Consider the following 19,279-nt stretch of genomic DNA (forward strand, 5'->3'; position numbering starts at 1 on the left):
TACTATTTTATTAATTGCTTCTTGCTTCTGTAATAATACACGAACGGCATATATCGTATCATTGTGCGCATGTTCCCCCAGCTTGGCGACGGGTACCTACTACAGCAATCGCTCGGGATGACACTTTTGTCACACGGTTGACGTAGCCGCCACGACGAGTGGGGCCTTGTAGTATCAGCATCTTGAGCGTCAAGCCACACAGCTTGGCCTGTGAAACGTGCATGAACAAATAGATCTTGATGTTTCAAAGTGTGGACATTATCAGCTGTATCTGATACCAAGTAATATATGCATGAAAAGTCTATCTACTGCTTCATTTTACTCTATATAGGTACTAGTAGGCAGATAGGCAACAAGGTATCATGGGCTTCGCGCAAACAAATCAACCACCAATTAGCATCCAAATGCGAAAGCAATATCCAAAACTTCCATTGTACAACAATCATCCGACGTTCCAGTCTTATTATAAGTACGCATCTCTCCCCAGCTAACTACAGGATTTTCCACTTCCCAAAGTAAACATAATCATATTCGTCGCGGCATATTTCCATCTTTCCAGCTCGTTGCTTACATACTTGCATCATTGGTATTCTTCATCATTCGCTGGTCAAAATAGCAGAGAGAGAAACAGAGAGGTGAGAAAGAGAAAGGGAGTAAATAGAAGCAGAAGAAGAAGAAAGTAAATTACCCAAAGAGCTTGAACGGAGATCCCCAATTCCAGCTCGAGTGTTGTTGGCCATGCATATCCTCCTCGTCCTCAACATAGTTCTCACCCAGAGTGAGCGTGTCTCCAGCAAGCATCTTGTCCACAATAGCCTCTTCGTCGTCGTCAGAAAAGTCTGAGTCTACAGAGGGCATGTCGGTACGTGCCACAGTGGACATCTCGGTCACCGTAGCAGTCATCCACTTCTCAACGGTCTGTGGCTCCACGGCAGGGCAAGGGTTCTCTCCGTCAGCGTCGGCCTGGGACGCGAATAGGATATCATCCACGGGCGAGGTTCCATCTTCAGCTTCTCCCTCCAACTCTATTCCCTCTCCTTCGCCGTCTCTAAGGACTGCAGTCGGCGCCTCAAAGTCGGTAACGACTGGCTGGAAGGAAACAACGTCGTCAAGTGGATTGCTAATGCCACCACGAAGCGCAACTACCACGGTTAGGGCGCCCAGGAGGAGGATAGCAAGGTTTCTCTTGTCATCCAGCAGTGTCTTGAAGGCGTTGACGACCATGTCGGGAAAGCTTCCCGCCTTGAAGCGTCGTTGTTGCTTGCCAGAAGATTCATCTTGGGGCACGAATCCCGTCGATGACCGACCACCCATGGAATTCTTGGCCGAATGCTGGCGGTATTTGCCAGAGGAATTCGTGTCATATGAAGTCTGTCGGCGATGTGTCTTTTCGTCCATGAAGGACTCGTCGCCCTCATTCATTGTCTCATTAACATGGTCCTCGAACTCGTCCTCCCGTTCGTCCTCAACATCCTGAATGCGGGATGAGATCGGTCGTCGGCCTGCTCGGCTCTTTGAGTGAATGACTCTGTCCTGGCGTGCGGCAATGTGAACGAGCTCGTCCTGAAGCTTGGCGTCCATCATGGGCTCCAACTCAATGTCGACCCGCTCCATCTCTTTCCAGCAAGCCTCCCACGCACCAGCCCTCATCAAGCCGTTGCTAGCGTAGACTTTGACGCGATAAATCTTGCCAGCTCCGAGGGCGTCTACAGGAATCTCACCAGAACAGGTGGTGCACCAGTGTGTTGGCTTCTTGTCATTGCTGGGCAGCATCTCTCCGTCCTCATCAAAAGCATCGTCCTCATCGCTGTCGTGTTCATCAGCAAAGGGCATCTCGTTGGAAGGGCCTAGATAATGGCCGCATTCCAGGATGCGTGCTCGTCGCTTGAAGGGAAGCTCCAGAGCCTCCAGAAGGCGCTCTTCCATGACCTCAAAGTCGTTTTGGGGATGGGGCAGGAGGACGCCACGGTCTTGGATGGTGTCGCCGATGGTGTCCTGCAGCTCTCGCCAGGCCTCCCGCAGCGTCTTGACGCCCTCGCTCAGCTCGCTGGTCTTGGCCTCGTCCAGGACTTCGCCCCACGGCCATCGCAGCGGCAGCAAAGTGACGTGCAGGAGCACCAGCGGCGGGTCGTTCTTCTTGAAGCGCGGCGGGGTCTTCTTGGGCGAGTACTGCGGCGGCTGGCTGACGCCCGGCGAGCCAATGCGCGAGACGGTGGGCAAGGCGCTGCGACGGCCGGAGCGAGGCTGGCCCGAGACAGACGGCGCCGGCGAGTTCATTCCCACGGCTTTGACGGCCGAGGCAGACCGGAAGGCCGACGGTCGCGGAGCCCCCTTGGCAGCGGGCACAAAGTCGGCCTCAGCCTCGTACTGCGGGATGTCGGAGCGCAGCGATCTGGCGTCGTTCTTGCGCGGCGCGTCCTCGGACACGGAGCCCATGGAGCTGCGCGGGCTGTTGTCGCTGAAGACGTCGTCCTCGTTGTCGTTCTCGTGGTGCGAGCTGTTGTCGCCGCCGTCGACGTGGGACATGTCGCCCTCCTCGTCGTTGTCGTCGTAGGTGTGCAGGACACTCTCGTCTACGTCTTCGTAGCGGTATTCGTCTTCCATGCTAGGGCCACTGCAGGCTGGGTCGTTGTGGATGTCAAAGTCTGGGCCCTGTGCCCTCGACTGCCGGGGCATGAGGGGTCAAGTGATGAAAGCTTAAAAGAGAGCGAGCCGAGATTCGCGCTCAGAGGCTGGTTGGTTGATTATGTAGGTGTGATTGAATTCGCTTAACCCAACAAAACGGACGCCCACAACGCTGGATGGGAATAACAAACGGTGGGATGTACAGTACAAGTGAATGTATGATATAATCTTGACAAAGGCTGCAAGCAGAAGGAGGAGGAAGGAAAAATACCACAGGGGAAATGCCACAGGGAGGATCAGAGATTCCCAGCGGAGGTGAGATGTGATAGTCAAATATGGAGAGCGCTGCAGTGCGTGCAGATGTGGCTTCGCTTGGTTGGCCCAACCTCCTGCAGCGGCCTAGTTAGGATGTTTGTTGACGGCGGTTGCCCTGCCAATGCCGGGCGGGCCGCCATATCGCGGGGCTTGATTGGCGGACGCGCCACTAGCGAGCAGCCCCTGGAGCCTGTAGACGCCCAAGAGCGGCGCTTTTTCTGTCAATTGACTGAGCGATTGAACGATTGATTGATGCAGCTGCTTATTATGCATGGATGAGGAAGAGAAGAAGCACAGAGTATTCGAGTGCAGCTACTTTCCTACGCGCCAATTGAGTCTTTTCTCGTCAACATCAACACCAGTAGACGATCAACATCAACATCAACATCATGTGCTTTGCAGCCTGAAGCGATCTGATGGATGCCTTACGTGGATGTTACATGCACACACACAATTTAGCGGTTCCTTTCCCCTGTCATCGATCCACAGTTCCAGTCTTGCCAGCCAAGCCAGCCAGGGGGCCGTGAAACGGACGGTTGGCAGTTGGTAGGTGGCAGAAGCAACGAGTTTTTTGTTTACTGCGACAACGGCAGCGTCAGTTTGAAGGGCCAAGAGCGGTTAACCTGGGGATTTCGGCGGCAGACTCATCCGGTGCTCTGTACAAGAAGCTGTTGATCCACAAGGGGTAAGAAGAACTGTAGCAACTACCTAATTCAATGCAAGCAGATTTCATAAATGGTAAACACTCTGCTACTGCTTGTAGTGGCAAAAGCGGGAAAAAAGTGCCAACGCGTGTGCTCCCCTCTCACCGCCAAATCGATCAGGCTATTCTCTCCATCTTACATAAGGCAGCCAAAACTCATGTGCCCGTGGACCTCAAATCATAGTGACAGCTCTATGAGTTCAATGGTACCGGCAGCAGTACCTATGAGTCCCAAAACATTGACAACTCAGCTCGGCTAAGATGAATCTTCGCGGCGCCTCCCGCCTGTCATTCTAGTAAAGGGTGGAGTAGTCACACGACAATTCCTTGGTACAAATACTGCTATCCCTCTGCGTCTTATAACAGATAGAAATGATAGTAGCATTTTGTATAGTGAAACTTTAATTTGAGCCAAGACATCTTCAACAAGTCCCTGCATATTACTGACACTTGAGACACCAGCGCCACAACTCGCAGTAGTGTAAAGCTTCACGGGAGCTATCAACCCCGGTTAGAGAATTATAACTTGTTAACCAACTTTATCTATTACCAATATTTTACACCTTTCATTTTCATTTTCATACCCCAAAATAGAACAAGACACGTATTCACCTAACCCGCTCATATACAATATATTTAAATACACAAATTTATGACTACTAATACACGCAACTCATCGACTCAACAGCTTATTTAAGCTCGTTGGCAATGTTCTGCAGCAGATTCACGCCACCAAGCTTATTCTGAGTATACCGAGCGTTGAACTTGATCACGTCCTTGACTTTGCCATAGGTAGCCGTGTCAATCTGCAGAGGCTGGGCGCTGATGTACCAATCAACACCCTCAGTGCACGGAGGAGTGGTCAGTGAGCCAGAGTAGCTATTTCCATTCAAAAGTCAGCTTCAAGTTTTGCAAGTTTCTACTTCCCAGGCTTTCGACTCACGTGAAGATGGCGTTGGACTTGAGATGGTTCTCCAGTGCAGCAAACAAGAGAGGCCCAGTCAGGGTGGTTTCACCAGGAGTGGCAATCTCATTGATGTTCTGAAAGACTGAGGACAACAGGAGGTTGGGCACGCCGAGATCGACCAGGAAAGATACAACAGCAGTAGACTTGTCTATTCACACGCATGGAAAATGTCATTAGCCCAAGATCTTGGCATAAGACCTAGAAGGGGGTCGCATGAATGCATCACAAAGTGCATCTTATTAACTCACCAGGGGTAGAAAACACAAAGTGTATTTCCATAGGATGGTACTCAGAGTCGATTCGGTGCTCGCTAGGAGTATGAAAGTGAAACTGCGCAAGCTTGTAGTCTTTGCCGCCGGCCTTGAGCGTTCCGTTGACGGGCACCTCAACCGTGCTGCCCAGATTCTCAAACTCGGCTCCAAAGGGGTACGAGTCCACGGTGAAAGAGATGGAGTCGCCATGGGCCGTGGCGATGGACGAGTCCAGCACAATGGGGGACTGGTGCTGGCCGGTGGCACAGAGCTCGTTGGCCGTCTTGTTGAGGCTGTACCAATTCAGAGGTCCGATGAGATCGTTGTAACCAAAAGTGCTGACGGGCACGGTGTGCTCTCGGGGGTAGAGATGGGTTCCGTAGTCACAGGAAGCAAATGCCGGGGCGACCAGCGCCAGGGCAGTAACTGTGAACTGAGTAAACCGAGTCATCTTCTGCGTATTATAATGAAAGACAAATATTCGAGTTTGGGATGAACAGTTTTTGAAGAGACCAGCTGCCGTCGAAATCAGCAAAATGAGCGGGTTGAGGCCTCTAGATGTAGCTCCGCCAAGAATAGGGGATGAGCTTATAAAACTCTTACAATCTCGGATGCGACCCTCATTCAACCCCCGGGCATTCCCTCAGCCTCCCCCGGTGTTGTCATCCTCGGCACTTACAATTCTTCGTATGTCTCATCTCGAAGCTTAACCCCCAGAATAGGCCTCCTTCTCACGGGCGTCTCAGGCGAATACCGTGCCCAGGGAAACGAAAAGTTCAGTTTTCCACTGGTTTTCTGGCGCGACTTACACTTATAGCGTGCTGCTAGCCATGCTTACCATGGATCGAATTGGTAACAAGCCATAAAAGTCCCACTTGATTAAATCAAGGCAGTCAGCTAAGATTTGGCAATCATCAATTTGCCGTTTACATCGCAACAGACGAATCGGCTATCTGTGCCGTTCAGCTCACTGTTGGCTCCAATATTGGACATCGTAGGCATTCGGGAGGCCCGGGTTAACCTTCAAATGGAGTAGCCAGCTCGTCCGTTATGGTGGAGCTTCACTAGAAAGTCGACACCTTTGTATTATTGAGCTCGCTCGATTTCCATAGAGCAAGTCCTGTTATGCCTTACACTTTAAAATTGAAGTTTCTTGTCTCTCTCTCTTTTCTGGGGAGCGCATAACACGTCTCAGGTTCTCCGATAAGGTGTGCATGGGTATTAAGCTTAACCGCCATTATGGAAAAGACCCTTACAAACGGTCGGCTTCAAAACAATTTGCGTGTCAGGTTGATTGCCGTGACTCGACGCCCAGAAAACGGTCTTGTAAATCCGGGGCGGCGGTAGTTGTAGGTCCGCGGGCTTATAATTGAGTTCCTGGGTGCCGACGACAGATAATTCCAGTTTACAAGTACTATCTTAATTGCTGGCAACATTTGGATTAATGAGTACATATATTAATCTTTCAATCTACAGCAGGAAATACCAATAACAAGGGTTCAGTGACTGCGTCGCATTATGCTTTGTGCCAAGCATTCTTCAAATTTGTAGGCATGCTTCTCAAACCTTGGCATATAACGGCTAGTAGATCCACTACAACAAGCGAATAATATCACTTGTTAGATATGGAGTGTCAGATTGAGCGCTACGTGGGGTAAAACGTAGAGAGATAAAGGAGGAACAAAAAGAGGTCTAGAATTACTGGGCACTTGCGGAGAGGCGCCAAGCTAATCGCCAGTTTCTATAGAGTTGGTATAGAATGCTCTTCGAGCTATTCCTAACAAATGAATAGCATTTTCACGGGGAAATGAGAGAATCTCAGTAAAACTTCAAGTGCCAAAATGACACAACACAATTCGATATCATTTACTAAGTTTAATCTGGCTCATCTGAACAGGGCAGAAATGTACTTCGGAGCATATGTACGTGTAAGCAGACGCAGAGTGTTGCTCAATCACTAGTTTCGGCTATTGGAGGAACTGCTGTATGGCGATTTAATGCCCTGCGGAGTTTCCTTTTCTTGATAATTCTTGAATAGCAATGATCTCAAAAATGTCCAACACTCTACTCTGCCTATACGAATTAGACGCTAAGATACAAGCCCACGAGAAAGTATGTAGGGGGTTGCTTAGAGTATCATATTACTGTACAACTAGTGAGAGTTCGTGGCAGTATGTGAACCGCTGGGATTTTTCCTGCTAGTACACATAGCTTATAGGGCGATTACTTTCAGTAAACTTCTCGAAATGGGTGTCAATGCCTCGACGTTTAGTGTTATCAAGGCTTATTAAATAACTTTTATTGTATATGGCATCTACAGAAAGCAGATTTCGTCGACGAACAATATATCACCTTAATGAAAAAGCAGATCTCATTCATGAAAAAGCAAATTCATCCACAAATCACCGCATTTCAACAATAAACAGAAGGATCTCATCAGCAACTAGAAGAAATTCCATCGATGGATGCGAGTTATCTCAGCATGCGTGTAAGCTCAATGTCGTAAACTCCAGAGTTACCATATAGACTCAGCGCTTTTGGTGACACTCAGAGGCAGCAGCAGCATGTCAATAGAGTCTTGACATTCGATAACTCGCTATGGAAAGCTATGTAAGTATACATGACTTTTTGCATCCTTTCATGTTCTATATCATGTTCGTCATAACATTGGCAGCTAGGCTCAAGCACATAGCTGGCATTCAATTACCGGCCTCTATAAGTGCCGAATCTTCCCACTTTATCGAAAGCCCCGTTTTTTAAAAAGCCTTCTCTGCCCATTGCTTCTTTCTGTCCACCACCTACAGCTCACAGTAGTTCTGGGTAACGGTGACAATCTCAGTCTTTGTAGGCGTGTGAGCGGTGACGGTGGTGGCAGTGATGCCCCAGCAAGAGCAAACAGAGGAGTATCGCTTAGCACCGTCGCAAGAAGAGGCATAGGCTGGGACAGCCGTGGGATGGACGGTGGCGGCAGCGTAGTTGATATCGTTCTTGGGCTTGGGAGTAATATCGGGGTGAACAGTAATGGTGATGGTGGTGGTTCTTTACAATTAGTTAGCAACAGTGAAGTCATACTTCTATCACATAGCACGTATAACTCGCGGCTATGAGTGAATACGTACGTAGCCTTTGGAGTGACAGTAGCTCGCATAAAGCTGGAGCAATCGGCCTTGCGAGAAGAAATAGGGGGCAGACCGTCGCGAGTGCCAGTGACGGCACGAGCGCAGTTATCGGCATTACAACCGTTGGTACGCTCGATAACGCTAGCCATGGCGGCAGCAGCAAAAGACAGAACAATAGAAGCCTTCATATTTGCGATATTGGACGAGAGTCGTTTATATAAAATGGTCGAGAGACTTGAGTTGCGATCCGTTGAGGTGGATGATGATTGGCCAACGCAGGAATACAGAGAAAGGGACAAAACAAAGGCAGGAGAGCGCCACACAGCTACTATATAGCAAACGGGGGCTGCTGGCCGTATGGAAGAGAGATTCGGCTCGGGGCCGAATTCGCATTGGACCGACAGATAGCCGCTTTGGGGATTCCCAATGAACTAGAGCAGCGTATTCCATTGTTACAGGCCTTCATCGGCGCTACCAGCCGCATTCAAAAGCATGGCTTCCCTGTCATTTCAGCTCCATCCCGGAAACTAGCAGAGGTTCCCGACGTTGGCCAGCTCTTAAAAGCCTCGTGGCTAATAGCTCTCCACCTATCGGGGCCTCTCCATCCCCCATGAGGCGGGAATAATCTGGGGCTGAAGATTGTCACATAATCCATTTCTGGAGTCTGATGTAACTCAATTGAGCTTACTGCTCTCAGTTGGAGCACGAGAAAGTACATACAGGTTAGAAAGATAGAGATCCTTCAGTGGCCGTGTTGGGAGAAGTAGAAGAGGGTGCATTTGTTGATGGATGGACCAGGTTCTCGGTCCCCTGCATACCAAGAAAGCAACCCTGGCTAATATTGGCATTAGTACGCACTCTATAGTGGCGATACAGCTGCAAAATCCCGTCAACATCAGTAGATGGCTCCAGTCTGCTATCCGTACGATCCGTTGGCACGACAGAGCCATGGTAGCTCTTAAGCTCAACCAGTTGGAGGAAAAAATTCCCGCCGAGAGGCGCAAACTCCTGATTTTATCCACCGGTGCCCACGCTCGTTCGAACACATATGGCAGGCTTTGGCCAGAACTGCTTTAACCAGACCAAGGGAGGAATCGTATTTCCCCGGCGGATATAAGACTGTTTGTCTCAGCCGCAGCGTCAGATCCTACGAGACCCTAATCCCGCAAGTTATTAGCGTCTGCTAAATCTCTGCAAACAAACAAAACATTTCCAATCCTTTTGTTTCTACTTCAGTCCGCACGAAAAGTAAGCACCGCTATGGTCCAGATGTTCGGATGCAAGAGCCAATATCTTGGTAGCAAGAAGGTGTACTTGATCGAAGATTGGGTGAAATGAAAAAAACACTCACCCTTAGGTAACAACTCCAGCCGATACGAGCACAAGTCCCCAGCCATTAGCAGCATCACCGGAATGTCTCCAGGACAAGGGATCAGAGGCCAAAGTCCAGATGCCAAGATGCAAGCTCAGGTCGGCCTCATGCCGTCATCAATTGGCGTGGCCTGATGAAGAAATCAGCACGAAAGCCTCTGCTCTAGCGGCCTCTAGCGGGAGCCCAAGCTGCAGGTACTGGGACGCTAACAGCGCTGTAATACCCGCTATGGCCGGTTTGACAGGCGCCTCGATTGGACGATGCCATGTGCTGGGGTATCGAGCGCAATTTTGTCGGATGGAGCCCGAGATGATGTCCACGGTTAGGTGCATTTGAGCTGAAGAATCACGTCCATGGCGGAAAGGGAATAGACAGACGTGAAGAATAGAAGAGGTAGAGAAGCAAAAAGTTCCTTGCCAAGCCAACCAGGGGATGGGTACATGCAACCACGCCTGTGAGTGCCAAGCATAATGTAACTCTTATAACAGCACATATCCACGTGGCAGCTCTTGCGGAAAAGGTCAATAATTTCTTGTATCTTTTCGGAACTCACTTTTTCTGACTTGTTAGCCATCTTGTCTGCACGCTCAGGCTATCTAATGGACGCGGACGAACCATGAGGATAGCAGAGTCATTTCACTAAAGAACAGAGACATTACTTCATTACATACCTTTGTTTTTTGTGTTATTTGACAGCACTAAGGCTCTGGCTTAGTATTACAAAGATCTCTAGCACTTGCTCAATTTCAGGGAAATATGTACAAGACGGCAGCTGTAGAGTGGGCGGCACACTTGGCAGCCTAGGTCACTCTAGGTGGTATTCGAGGAACGTACACCCAGTAAGCCCGAGTTTTTGGCTCAGGATACACACATGCAAGTATACAGCTTCCACATTACTACTACTAGTATACGCAGCGCTTGCCTTGAACAGCAGATTGAAACTCCGTTGTATAACCCAAGCACTTCTACTTCATGGTCGGACCAGCTGTTGGTTCTCTAGGTTCCAAGTCGCATCTTAGGGTGGAACTCGGATCCAGAAGCACGTTCTGGCCTTCGGCTGTATCCGAACCGAATCGGGCAATCATCACGCCCATCGATCGCTGGGACCCAGTAACTCCAGTTGTTGGTGATTGGCGAAAAAGAAAAAGAAACTCCTCTTCATCGAGAAATAGTAATAACGTAAAAAGGTGTGAAAAAGGGAAAAAGCAAAAAAGCAGACATCATTGCTAATGTTCACTAAGGCAAACATTCTCTAGCTACCCGTCCGATTGTGGAATAGGCAAAAACTTATGTGCTTGACCGAGACAGGGGTCGAACCTGCAACCTCCTGATGTACTAAATCGTAGTCAGACGCTCTGCCATTGAGCCACACGGCCTGGTTGATGGAAGACGGCCGTCGGTATTCATCTCAAGAGCTCGATCCCAAGCATTGCGCTTCTCTATTCGGTGGTTTTGCCACTATGAGAAGACCATATGCATGTCCTCTGTTATAATTCTTATTCCCTAGAAAAGAACTCGCAGGATAAATGCAGTCTCGCTTGGCAAGCTGCAGCGCTAATAGGCCGAGCATAGGTCGAACTAATCACTGAATTAGCCGAGACTGCATGTTTACGCGGCAGTGTTGTGTAATAGGGACCTGGTGTATACTCGGCTGCCTTCAATTTCGACTTCTGCTACCTAAATTATAAACCTAGTATGATTATAATATGCCATGATAGCCACCTGCTGGCTCTTTATGTTAGACACTCCCTCGCAAGGTTAATCTGCTCTATGCAAGAGCTGTTAGTTGCTGTAGTGCTTAGTACTTGTTTTCTATTACCTTACGCAAATTCATGCTATTTCTTCTTCTCCAGGGTAATGTACACTTTACTACCATTATCAACCGCTTGAGGGAGGCAGCTGTAGCACTTGGCGTGGAAGAAAATGCAGAGCGCCTTGTATCTCACGCCATACATCTTCAATCAAGCATTATAGACACAAACAAAAGGAAAGAACAGAACAAAAAGAAATTTGAATACACAGCTTGGTGTATTATAAAAATATAAAAAAAAAGAATTGACCGAGACAGGGGTCGAACCTGCAACCTCCTGATATACCAAATCGTAGTCAGACGCTCTGCCATTGAGCCACACGGCCTATTTCATGTGTGTCGGCAGACTTATTCCAGATTAGGAAGCCAGCACTCTATGCCCCGCAGCCATCCTCTCCCATCTTTTCACTCATCCTCAACATATATTCAACATATATCATGGGATTGGTAAATGTGAGAGAATTATGGTAGTATAACATTAAGATTATTCATTACATTCTATATGCTCTATTTTATGCAAATGTCAATGCTGTTCCACTACCCCTGCCGTGTATCATATATGCAAGCACCTAGCTAGTATGAATTCAATATGTGCCTCGCTGTCTCATAAAGAATAACGCCGTATCCAAACCCAATGCAGTTTTAAAACAAACGCTCGAACCCCTCCGTTGAGTTCCTCCTCTGTTACCTCAAAGTTCATATGCTGGGTATGTTTTAGGGAAAAAAAGTTGAAAATGCTAGTGGTATCATAAACGTCAATTGCTCCCCTCCCTGGTGTGACCGTTCCGTGGATAGGTTATACCAAGTCCAGTTCGTCCCGCCATATATCCCCTGGCCCCGTAGAATCCATGCCATTCCTCGTCGCCATCATCGAGGCTAAAGTGCTCAGGAGAGGCATTCTCCGACTGCCTTAACAGCAACACGCTCTTCATCCATTGGTCTTTAAGAGGCGGCCTAACAGCAAACCACGGGAGATCGCTTGGGGGAACATCTCGCGCATAGTGTATGAGTGAGTCTGCTGCCAGGCTTTCTGCTGATGCTATTCCAGCTAATTCTTGTGCAAGCGAGCACGCTTCAAGTTCTGAGGATATGGCGCTAACTGGTGAGGGCGAGCTCAGTAGCCTCGGGGAAATAGCATTAACTGGTGCAGGCGATACAATTGCAGTACGCGCTGGATTTGGAACCGGGACAGGGCGGCGATTGATGACAGGCCGAGACAATGTTTGGAGGGGTATGTCAGTTGAACGATCTTGTCTCTCGGGGGCTCGTTCGCTCTGGGGATTGCCGGCCGCAGCAATGTACAGGCCGTTGCGACGCTGGTTGTTACGGCGAGCTGTGGATTTGGGTTTCCGACGAGCTTGTGAGCGCCGCAACGATGAGCGCTGCATTAACTCGATGGCAGAACCCTCTCGCGAATCCCTGCTATCAGTGTCTGATGACGACACGCTGGTTGGCTTGCTTCTTAATTTCCTTGTGCTGGTAGACTTGGACGACCTTGGTATCTTAGCTATCTGGTCAGCCAGCCTGTCAATGTGCCGGATCAGGACACAGGCCACAGCAACCACCAATGCCAGAAACGCAGCAGCTCCTCCGATTATGCCGCCCAGTTGTGTCGAAGAAAGGCTGTCCTGGCTGTCGCTGCCACTGTTATCCGTCTCAGCTGCTGAGGACGCAGTTTCCGGGGTGGAGGTGGTGGAAGTGCCGGTGTCGGCTCCTTGGTTGGCATCATCGCCATTCACTCGACCCCTCAACCTGCCAAGACGAGTTGGAATATCGGAATTCCTGGCGCTGACGGTTACTGTTGTAAATGTGGCTGTAGTAATAGCCGTCGTTATTGTCGCCGCGACTGGCTGCGTAGATTCAACTGATTTCGTCACACGATGGGCTTCGTCATATCGTCCAAAGTCCAAAGCGCCCACGACTGTGCCAAAGAGGGCCCCAAGCAGCAATACGCTGTGCAAGATTGGCGCAGAAGCAAGCATCGTGACGAGTGGTAGCCGTAACGACTACCTGGAGCTGGCCAGTGTAGGGAGCTGAAATGAGATTTCGTTGCTCATTCGGGTTGAGAAGAGTGGTCGATTATAAGTGGAAGGTATAAGTGGAAGCGCAGGTGTAAGTGAGGTGAGAATTGTTCAAACAGAAGAAGAGCTTTTTGATAGCTGTGATCGAGAGCACAAGGTTTCCCTTCGTCTTTAATGCTGCTAGTTATGCCCGCCAGTTCTATAGATATAGCTGTGCGCTGCGCTTGGTCCACTCGAAAAGCAACGAGGGGGCCGCGATTAAATGAAAAAGCCATGATGCCCGTCTCTGCTGCCGCGACCAACGAGGCTGAATATCGAGGCTGTAAGCTGGAATCAGACGAAATAAGCGCCTGGAGATCGAAGATCCCTTGCAGGCGGGCCAAACACGCGAGCGGGCGGTGGAGATGGCAGCTAATTCCAGCAGTCGACAGCGCTCAAGTGCCAAAACGGCCATGAGGATGCCCTGAAGGGTGTGCCATTGCAGGACTCAGCACTGAGGCTGTGATCTGCAGTGTGGCAGCGGCGCTCCATCGCACCCGTTCGCGGATGCATCTCGCCCCGTCGCCATTGGCTGCTAGCGGATGGTGCCCGTGGCTCTCGCGTGATGGGCCATCTCGACGTTGTAATGGAGGTGCTCGACCCCGCCTGACTGGCTGCTGGTGTTGGATGCAGCACAAACTCTACACAAGGCAACCAATGATACGACGCTGCGAATGTGCCAAAATTAGCATCATGACCCGTACATGTCTGCAAGTCGGTACAGCAGGCTCGGCACGCTGGGGCGCTGCAGCTAAGCTCAGCATTCCATACTGCGGAAGCCTCTCAGGAATTCCACTACAACACAAGGGCGAACGAAAACCAGAAGTGGTGCTGTCGTATGTGCGTAAGAATTATGCGGATTACATGGCAACGTTGAGCCTGGTGCTGGCGGTTTCAGGCATCTATTGCTATCAGATAGCCTGAGGCAGCGGTGCAGAATATTACCTAATCCCGATTCCAGTTTGCGACGGATGGTGCACGGCAAAGCCACAGCTGTCACCAGAAAAGGCTCGCAGCAGAGCCACGGCAAAGTTACCGCTGCAATGTCACCAGGATCAACACCTCAGATGCCAAATTCACCCAGCTACCGCAGAAGGAACAGTCAACGAGCCGGGCTCCTTGCCCGAAGTACATTCGCATGCTACCATGTGCAGACGCTAGACCGGGATTCGGCATGTGGCAGCGATGGATCAGAATCCGTCGCAGACCAAGATGAAGGCGCCGAAGTGCTTCCTAGCAGCCGCTGTTAGTCTACCCCTAACCAAGGCATGATCCTCGGCATCACGTTGCGCGATGTCAAAAGACAGAGGTAGGCCGACGACTCTCAAGCGATTCTCAAGCGATTCTCAAGCGATCTCAAGCGAAACTCGGCTCGTCGCTGTTGAACCCAGGATATCGTACGGGCGCAACATGCTTCCTAGACAACACGCGGCCGGCCGCGATGGCATGGTCTTGGATATGGGCATGGGCATGGGCGGAGGGCCTGCAATAGGATTCGTAAAGTCTGTCCCTGCGTGACATGGTCCAGTAAGTGATGTTGCAGTATTGCGGTGCCTCTTACGAGATAGAAGCTTCGAGCTAATCATGGCAGAAGCAGCAGCAATGCCCTTCTGCGGAAGCTTGCCGTCTCTATTCCAGACACAGCAGGTACAGTGCTTTTCAGTTACATCGAAATCGCGGACTGCTCCAGGCCCTCGGTAGTTTGACGCGAAAACGTGGAGAAGAAAAGCCCTCGTCGCCCTCGCTAGCCAACCCGCTTCCCCGCTCTCACGGCGCAAAAGGCCGAATGACTGACTCCGTCTACTTTCGCATTTCCAAGGCACACCAGGGACGTGCCCCCTTCTGGCTCCAAGGCGTCACAGTGGCCAGTTATCCCAAAACTGGTCAAAGCTCCGTTTCTGGTGCGGAGTAGACAGAGCGTGAAAGCCGTCCTGCGTGTCATGCAATACGCTTCTCTCTGCAACTTCTCTCCGCAATCTATCGTGTTGCCAGCAATCGACGTCTCTGCTGGGTTCGAAATCCTCGGTTGACGGAAGACAATAGGGCTGCATAGCATAGCCATAGCCCCTTTGTCAAAAACTCTTTAGCTGGCGTCTCATGCAAGACAGCAGAAAATCACCCACGAAGCACCTTTTGCAGCCTAGATTACGCCCCATGTGAATCCGTACTGTGTTTAAAACAGCGATCTTCAGGCCTGCCTGTGGCAACCCCGCATGCTAGTATTACCTCCACTTTTTGCCTCCAACGAGGACTTGGTGGTGCCTTGACCTGGCTTAAGCCGTGTTGAGCAACCCGGAATGTGGTGAACCGCACGGATAGCCTGAGGTAGCTTTTCGAGGCGAACAAAGTGGGACACTGTGGAAGGGTCTGGAGAAACGGCTAATCCTTCATGTCAAGACCGGCCTCAAATCTGCTGACCTTTTCCCATCACCGAAGCCTCTTCCCTTTATCTACTCCATACGCTCAGACCGCTCAACTGTTTCATCAACCAAACGTCCAGCCTACAATCTCATTTAACCCCTTTCTCGGCACCTCCCGCCTGCCAAAATCCGCGCTCGAGGCCGCTGGTTGCCAACTATTACCACGTGCAAACCGGCCGGGTACTCCTTTGTTGGCAGTGCCGTTTGAGCTAACAGCCAAGTTCCGTTTGCTCTTTTCATAGTTGAATCAATACTCAGAAACTGCCCAATTTCAGCCGATCTAAACCTTCGATTCTGGGCGCTTCTACACTTTGAGTTCTGTAGGAGCAGGTGATGGGCTACTGAGGACTTTTGCCACGCCAACTTTCAGCGCCGCATCTTGGAAACCATCAAACGAAGCTGTCAAAGACATGCTGCTGTATACTCGATTAGCTCCGCCAAAAGTCCCGAAGCGCCGTTCTAGAGCTGGTAAGCTAAACTCCGAATTCACCGTTCCCTGTGAGCGATGGGTGCAAGAAGATTTTACTAATCTTCTCTGTGATCGAGTTTAAAGGATGCAACTATTGGTGAGTTGGACTCTGTTTACTGCCGGTAGACAGGAGCATGACAGCTAACGCGCATATTCCCTTTTCTCTTGTAGCAAAGAGAAGGTAACATCTCACCATACCACAGGCCACTACTCATGATTCCCTCTAACACCATCGTAATAGAAGAAGAAATGCGATGAAATCAGACCTATATGCAGTCGCTGCCAAGACCATGGGCAGAGCTGTGTATATGAGCCCATTAAGCCGCGTCAACGGCGGAGGCAGGATTCTTTCGACGACTCGTCTGTGAATGCACTCTCCTCTGTGGTTCTGGAAAACAATTCGCTATCCCGCGCCGCGCAGAAACGAATGTCTTTTGAGCAATGGGAAGATGCTCTTCTGTGGTGCTCCGACACGTATCTGGGAAACAATCTCACCGCAGATAGCCGTATACAGCATCGAGCCTCTTCAACCAAGTATGGCGAAGATGTTGCTGATGAGATAGTCACGACATGGGCCCCCGACACAGTAGAAAACGATGGCTGCTTGGATATCGCCGGCCTGAATTTTGGCGCGGCTAAAGGCCCCGTACGGCAGGAGCAGGAGCAGGATGACGACGACGACAACGACGATGATGACGAACGAGATATCACCCTCATCAACGATGAGACCTCCAACTCTACCTCAAACGATTCTTCCCTCGCAATGGTCGCCTCCACATCAACTGTACCTCCGTTTCCAACCGTCGAACTTGTCATGCCCGCCTTTGCCGAATTCTCTCCGCAGACGAACAGACGAGCCCTGATTGATCACTTCGCCAATGTGCTATCTCATCTCATTGTCCTACGCGAAGATGGGGGCAACCCATTTCAGCAGCTTGTCTTGCCATTATCCCAAAAGAGCCCAGTTGTTTTGAACGCTGTTTTTGCACTGGCTAGTGCTCATATGGAACACCGAGGCGTACGAAACAACGAGAAGAGCATCCACTTTCACAACCAAGCCATCCGTGGGCTGTCTACTATGATTGCGAAAGGGTGCGATTCAAGAAATGAGATGTTGGCGGCCATTATACTGCTGGTTTATTACGAGGTGGTAAGTTGTCATCGCTCGCTGTTTTTCCACAGCACTTGTTTAATATTGACAAACTACAGCTGGTTCAAACTGGCCGCTCCAATATCGTTGACGGGCACTTGAGAGGTGCTGTAGCCATCATGTACAATAGCCAAGCGATGTCTGATCCAACTGGAGTCTTCTTGGAACGGGTGAGTTCTTTTGCAGCCTAGAGAGCACTCATCAGTTTTGTGTGTTAGCTGACCGGTGTCATTCTAATAATACAGGCCTTCCGGTTCTATGACGTTATCACAGCACTGTCCTTTGGCTCTACCCCAATTCTGCCCACACCAGACACCGGAAACTTTGCACCATTCCCTCCCGTGGACTGCCGTGGTGCTACAGCCTCTACAGGGGCTGATGCACTACTTGGAATGGCTACTTCTCTATGGCCCATCATACACCGACTGTCGACCCTGGGCGATATGAAACAGGAGCTCCATTTGGCTGAGCTACGAGGCGACGCTTCGAAAATAGCAATACTTCGAACGGAATTCGCGACTACGGCTTCTGCAGTTGAGCTTGCTCTACAGAATTGGGCTCTTCCTAACGATGAGGGTAATGCGGCCAGCAATCGGATGCAAAGCATTGTAAACAGCGCCATGGCATATCGGCACTCTGGATTCGTCTACCTTTACCGAACGATCTACGGCCGTTCTCGGCGGCACGCCGTTGTACAACGCCACACGCACATCAGCCTCCTCCATTGCATCGGAACTGTGAATAACGAAGGCCCAATGGGTGCTCTGCTCTGGCCCCTCTTTGTGGCATCTTGCGAGGCGATTGATCCTGTTGATCGAGAGATGTCCCGGCAATCATTTGCAGCTGTTTTGCAGCGACAGGGAATGACTAATATCGAGCGGGCGAGATGCATCGTAGAGGAGGTTTGGAGACGAGCGGACAATGGCGAAGATGTCGAAGAAGAAATAATGCATGATGACGAGCGAAAGAAAGATTTGTGGAGGAGGGTGAGCGAAGATATGGGGGTATCGGTTGTCTTTGGATAGACATAATGAGCAGCGCGAATCATGGGAGCGATGACGCATTGCAGATTGTATAATGAAAGCTTTGTAACCACGGCATGGATGGGAGCGAATCAAAGGGATTAATTTTTTCGAGACTACGACAAGCTGCGCTGGGTGAATAGGCGAGGGATTACTACGTCACTTACAGCTGGCTTCAGTTTCGCATGAGGCGTTGGGGATGTTATCACGGCGGACGGGCGGGGACTGGAGTATTTAAAACGCGCTTCCTATAGCGAAAAAAAGAAATGATACTTTTTCAAGAGAACGGAAAAGATATGAATCTCAGATTAAGCATTAACGTATAAAACTAAAATAAACCTCATAGAGATATGTGGGTTTGAGGGATACCTCCACGATGATAATTCAGTACAGTGTCGCTAAACACTGTGTACTTATCTGCGAATTTCGGCGTAAATTGGATTATTCTAGAAGAAATAGAGTTTTAGAGTTTCCCATGTGCGCGAGTGCCACGGCGCAGGATACATGTTAGCTTGTTGGGACATCCATCATGACAGCATCTACGCCTTGACGCTGTCAGTTCAAAAAGTGACAGGGTTTTGGTTTGAATGGCAGATGGCAAAAAAGGGCAAACATTGCTAGTGGTAGAAAACTAGTAAGCACTATGGGATCGGAACATGGATCTCGCTGCTTTGCAACATGGCAGGGGCGGGCAGAGGCAGAAGAAGCAAAAGAATGCGACTACGAGAGGTGGCTTGCGTTACCTACTCTAGTGTTTTAGACGATGCATGGATTGGATGGCCCCTCGTTTTCTTTGGTACAGTAAAAGGAGAGGTGCAGCTGCATGGCTATTAGGTACATAATTAGTAGGAAATATGGGCTCTATCCACAGCGTTAGGGGAAATTTTGGAGGTCACAAGATCAGATAGAAAGATGGAGAAGAAGAAAGTCATTAAGAACCAACCCTTGGCCCTGGAGAGTCGGTCTAGTGCAGGATTGCCCTGCATGACAGGAAAA

General features: G+C 49.9%; 5 protein-coding genes across 5 annotated transcripts; 1 reads left to right on the forward strand and 4 right to left on the reverse strand.

Moving 5' to 3' along the window:
• Positions 1-684: 684 nt before the first annotated feature.
• TGAM01_v208217 (hypothetical protein) lies at positions 685-2,676 on the reverse strand (the record flags this gene model as incomplete). The annotated part of the gene is made up of 1 exon (XM_018809313.1): positions 685-2,676. The coding sequence occupies one exon, from the start codon at positions 2,674-2,676 to the stop codon at positions 685-687; it is 1,992 nt and encodes a 663-aa protein (XP_018657477.1).
• Positions 2,677-4,332: 1,656 nt separating this feature from the next.
• TGAM01_v208218 (carbonate dehydratase) lies at positions 4,333-5,312 on the reverse strand (the record flags this gene model as incomplete). Its single annotated transcript, XM_018809314.1, has 3 exons — positions 4,333-4,522; positions 4,587-4,758; positions 4,859-5,312. The coding sequence occupies 3 exons, from the start codon at positions 5,310-5,312 to the stop codon at positions 4,333-4,335; spliced, it is 816 nt and encodes a 271-aa protein (XP_018657478.1).
• Positions 5,313-7,659: 2,347 nt separating this feature from the next.
• TGAM01_v208219 (hypothetical protein) lies at positions 7,660-8,168 on the reverse strand (the record flags this gene model as incomplete). Its single annotated transcript, XM_018809315.1, has 2 exons — positions 7,660-7,900; positions 7,981-8,168. 2 exons carry the CDS (start codon positions 8,166-8,168, stop codon positions 7,660-7,662), a joined length of 429 nt encoding a protein of 142 aa, XP_018657479.1.
• Positions 8,169-11,917: 3,749 nt separating this feature from the next.
• On the reverse strand, positions 11,918-13,144 carry TGAM01_v208220 (hypothetical protein; the record flags this gene model as incomplete). The annotated part of the gene is made up of 1 exon (XM_018809316.2): positions 11,918-13,144. One exon carries the CDS (start codon positions 13,142-13,144, stop codon positions 11,918-11,920), a length of 1,227 nt encoding a protein of 408 aa, XP_018657480.2.
• Positions 13,145-16,538: 3,394 nt separating this feature from the next.
• On the forward strand, positions 16,539-18,286 carry TGAM01_v208221 (hypothetical protein; the record flags this gene model as incomplete). Its single annotated transcript, XM_024550282.1, has 3 exons — positions 16,539-17,261; positions 17,321-17,431; positions 17,507-18,286. 3 exons carry the CDS (start codon positions 16,539-16,541, stop codon positions 18,284-18,286), a joined length of 1,614 nt encoding a protein of 537 aa, XP_024404989.1.
• Positions 18,287-19,279: the final 993 nt, after the last annotated feature.

This window comes from Trichoderma gamsii (genome assembly GCF_001481775.2).
Source record: "Trichoderma gamsii strain T6085 chromosome Unknown Scaffold_33.2, whole genome shotgun sequence".
In the NCBI taxonomy this organism is placed as follows: domain Eukaryota; kingdom Fungi; phylum Ascomycota; class Sordariomycetes; order Hypocreales; family Hypocreaceae; genus Trichoderma; species Trichoderma gamsii.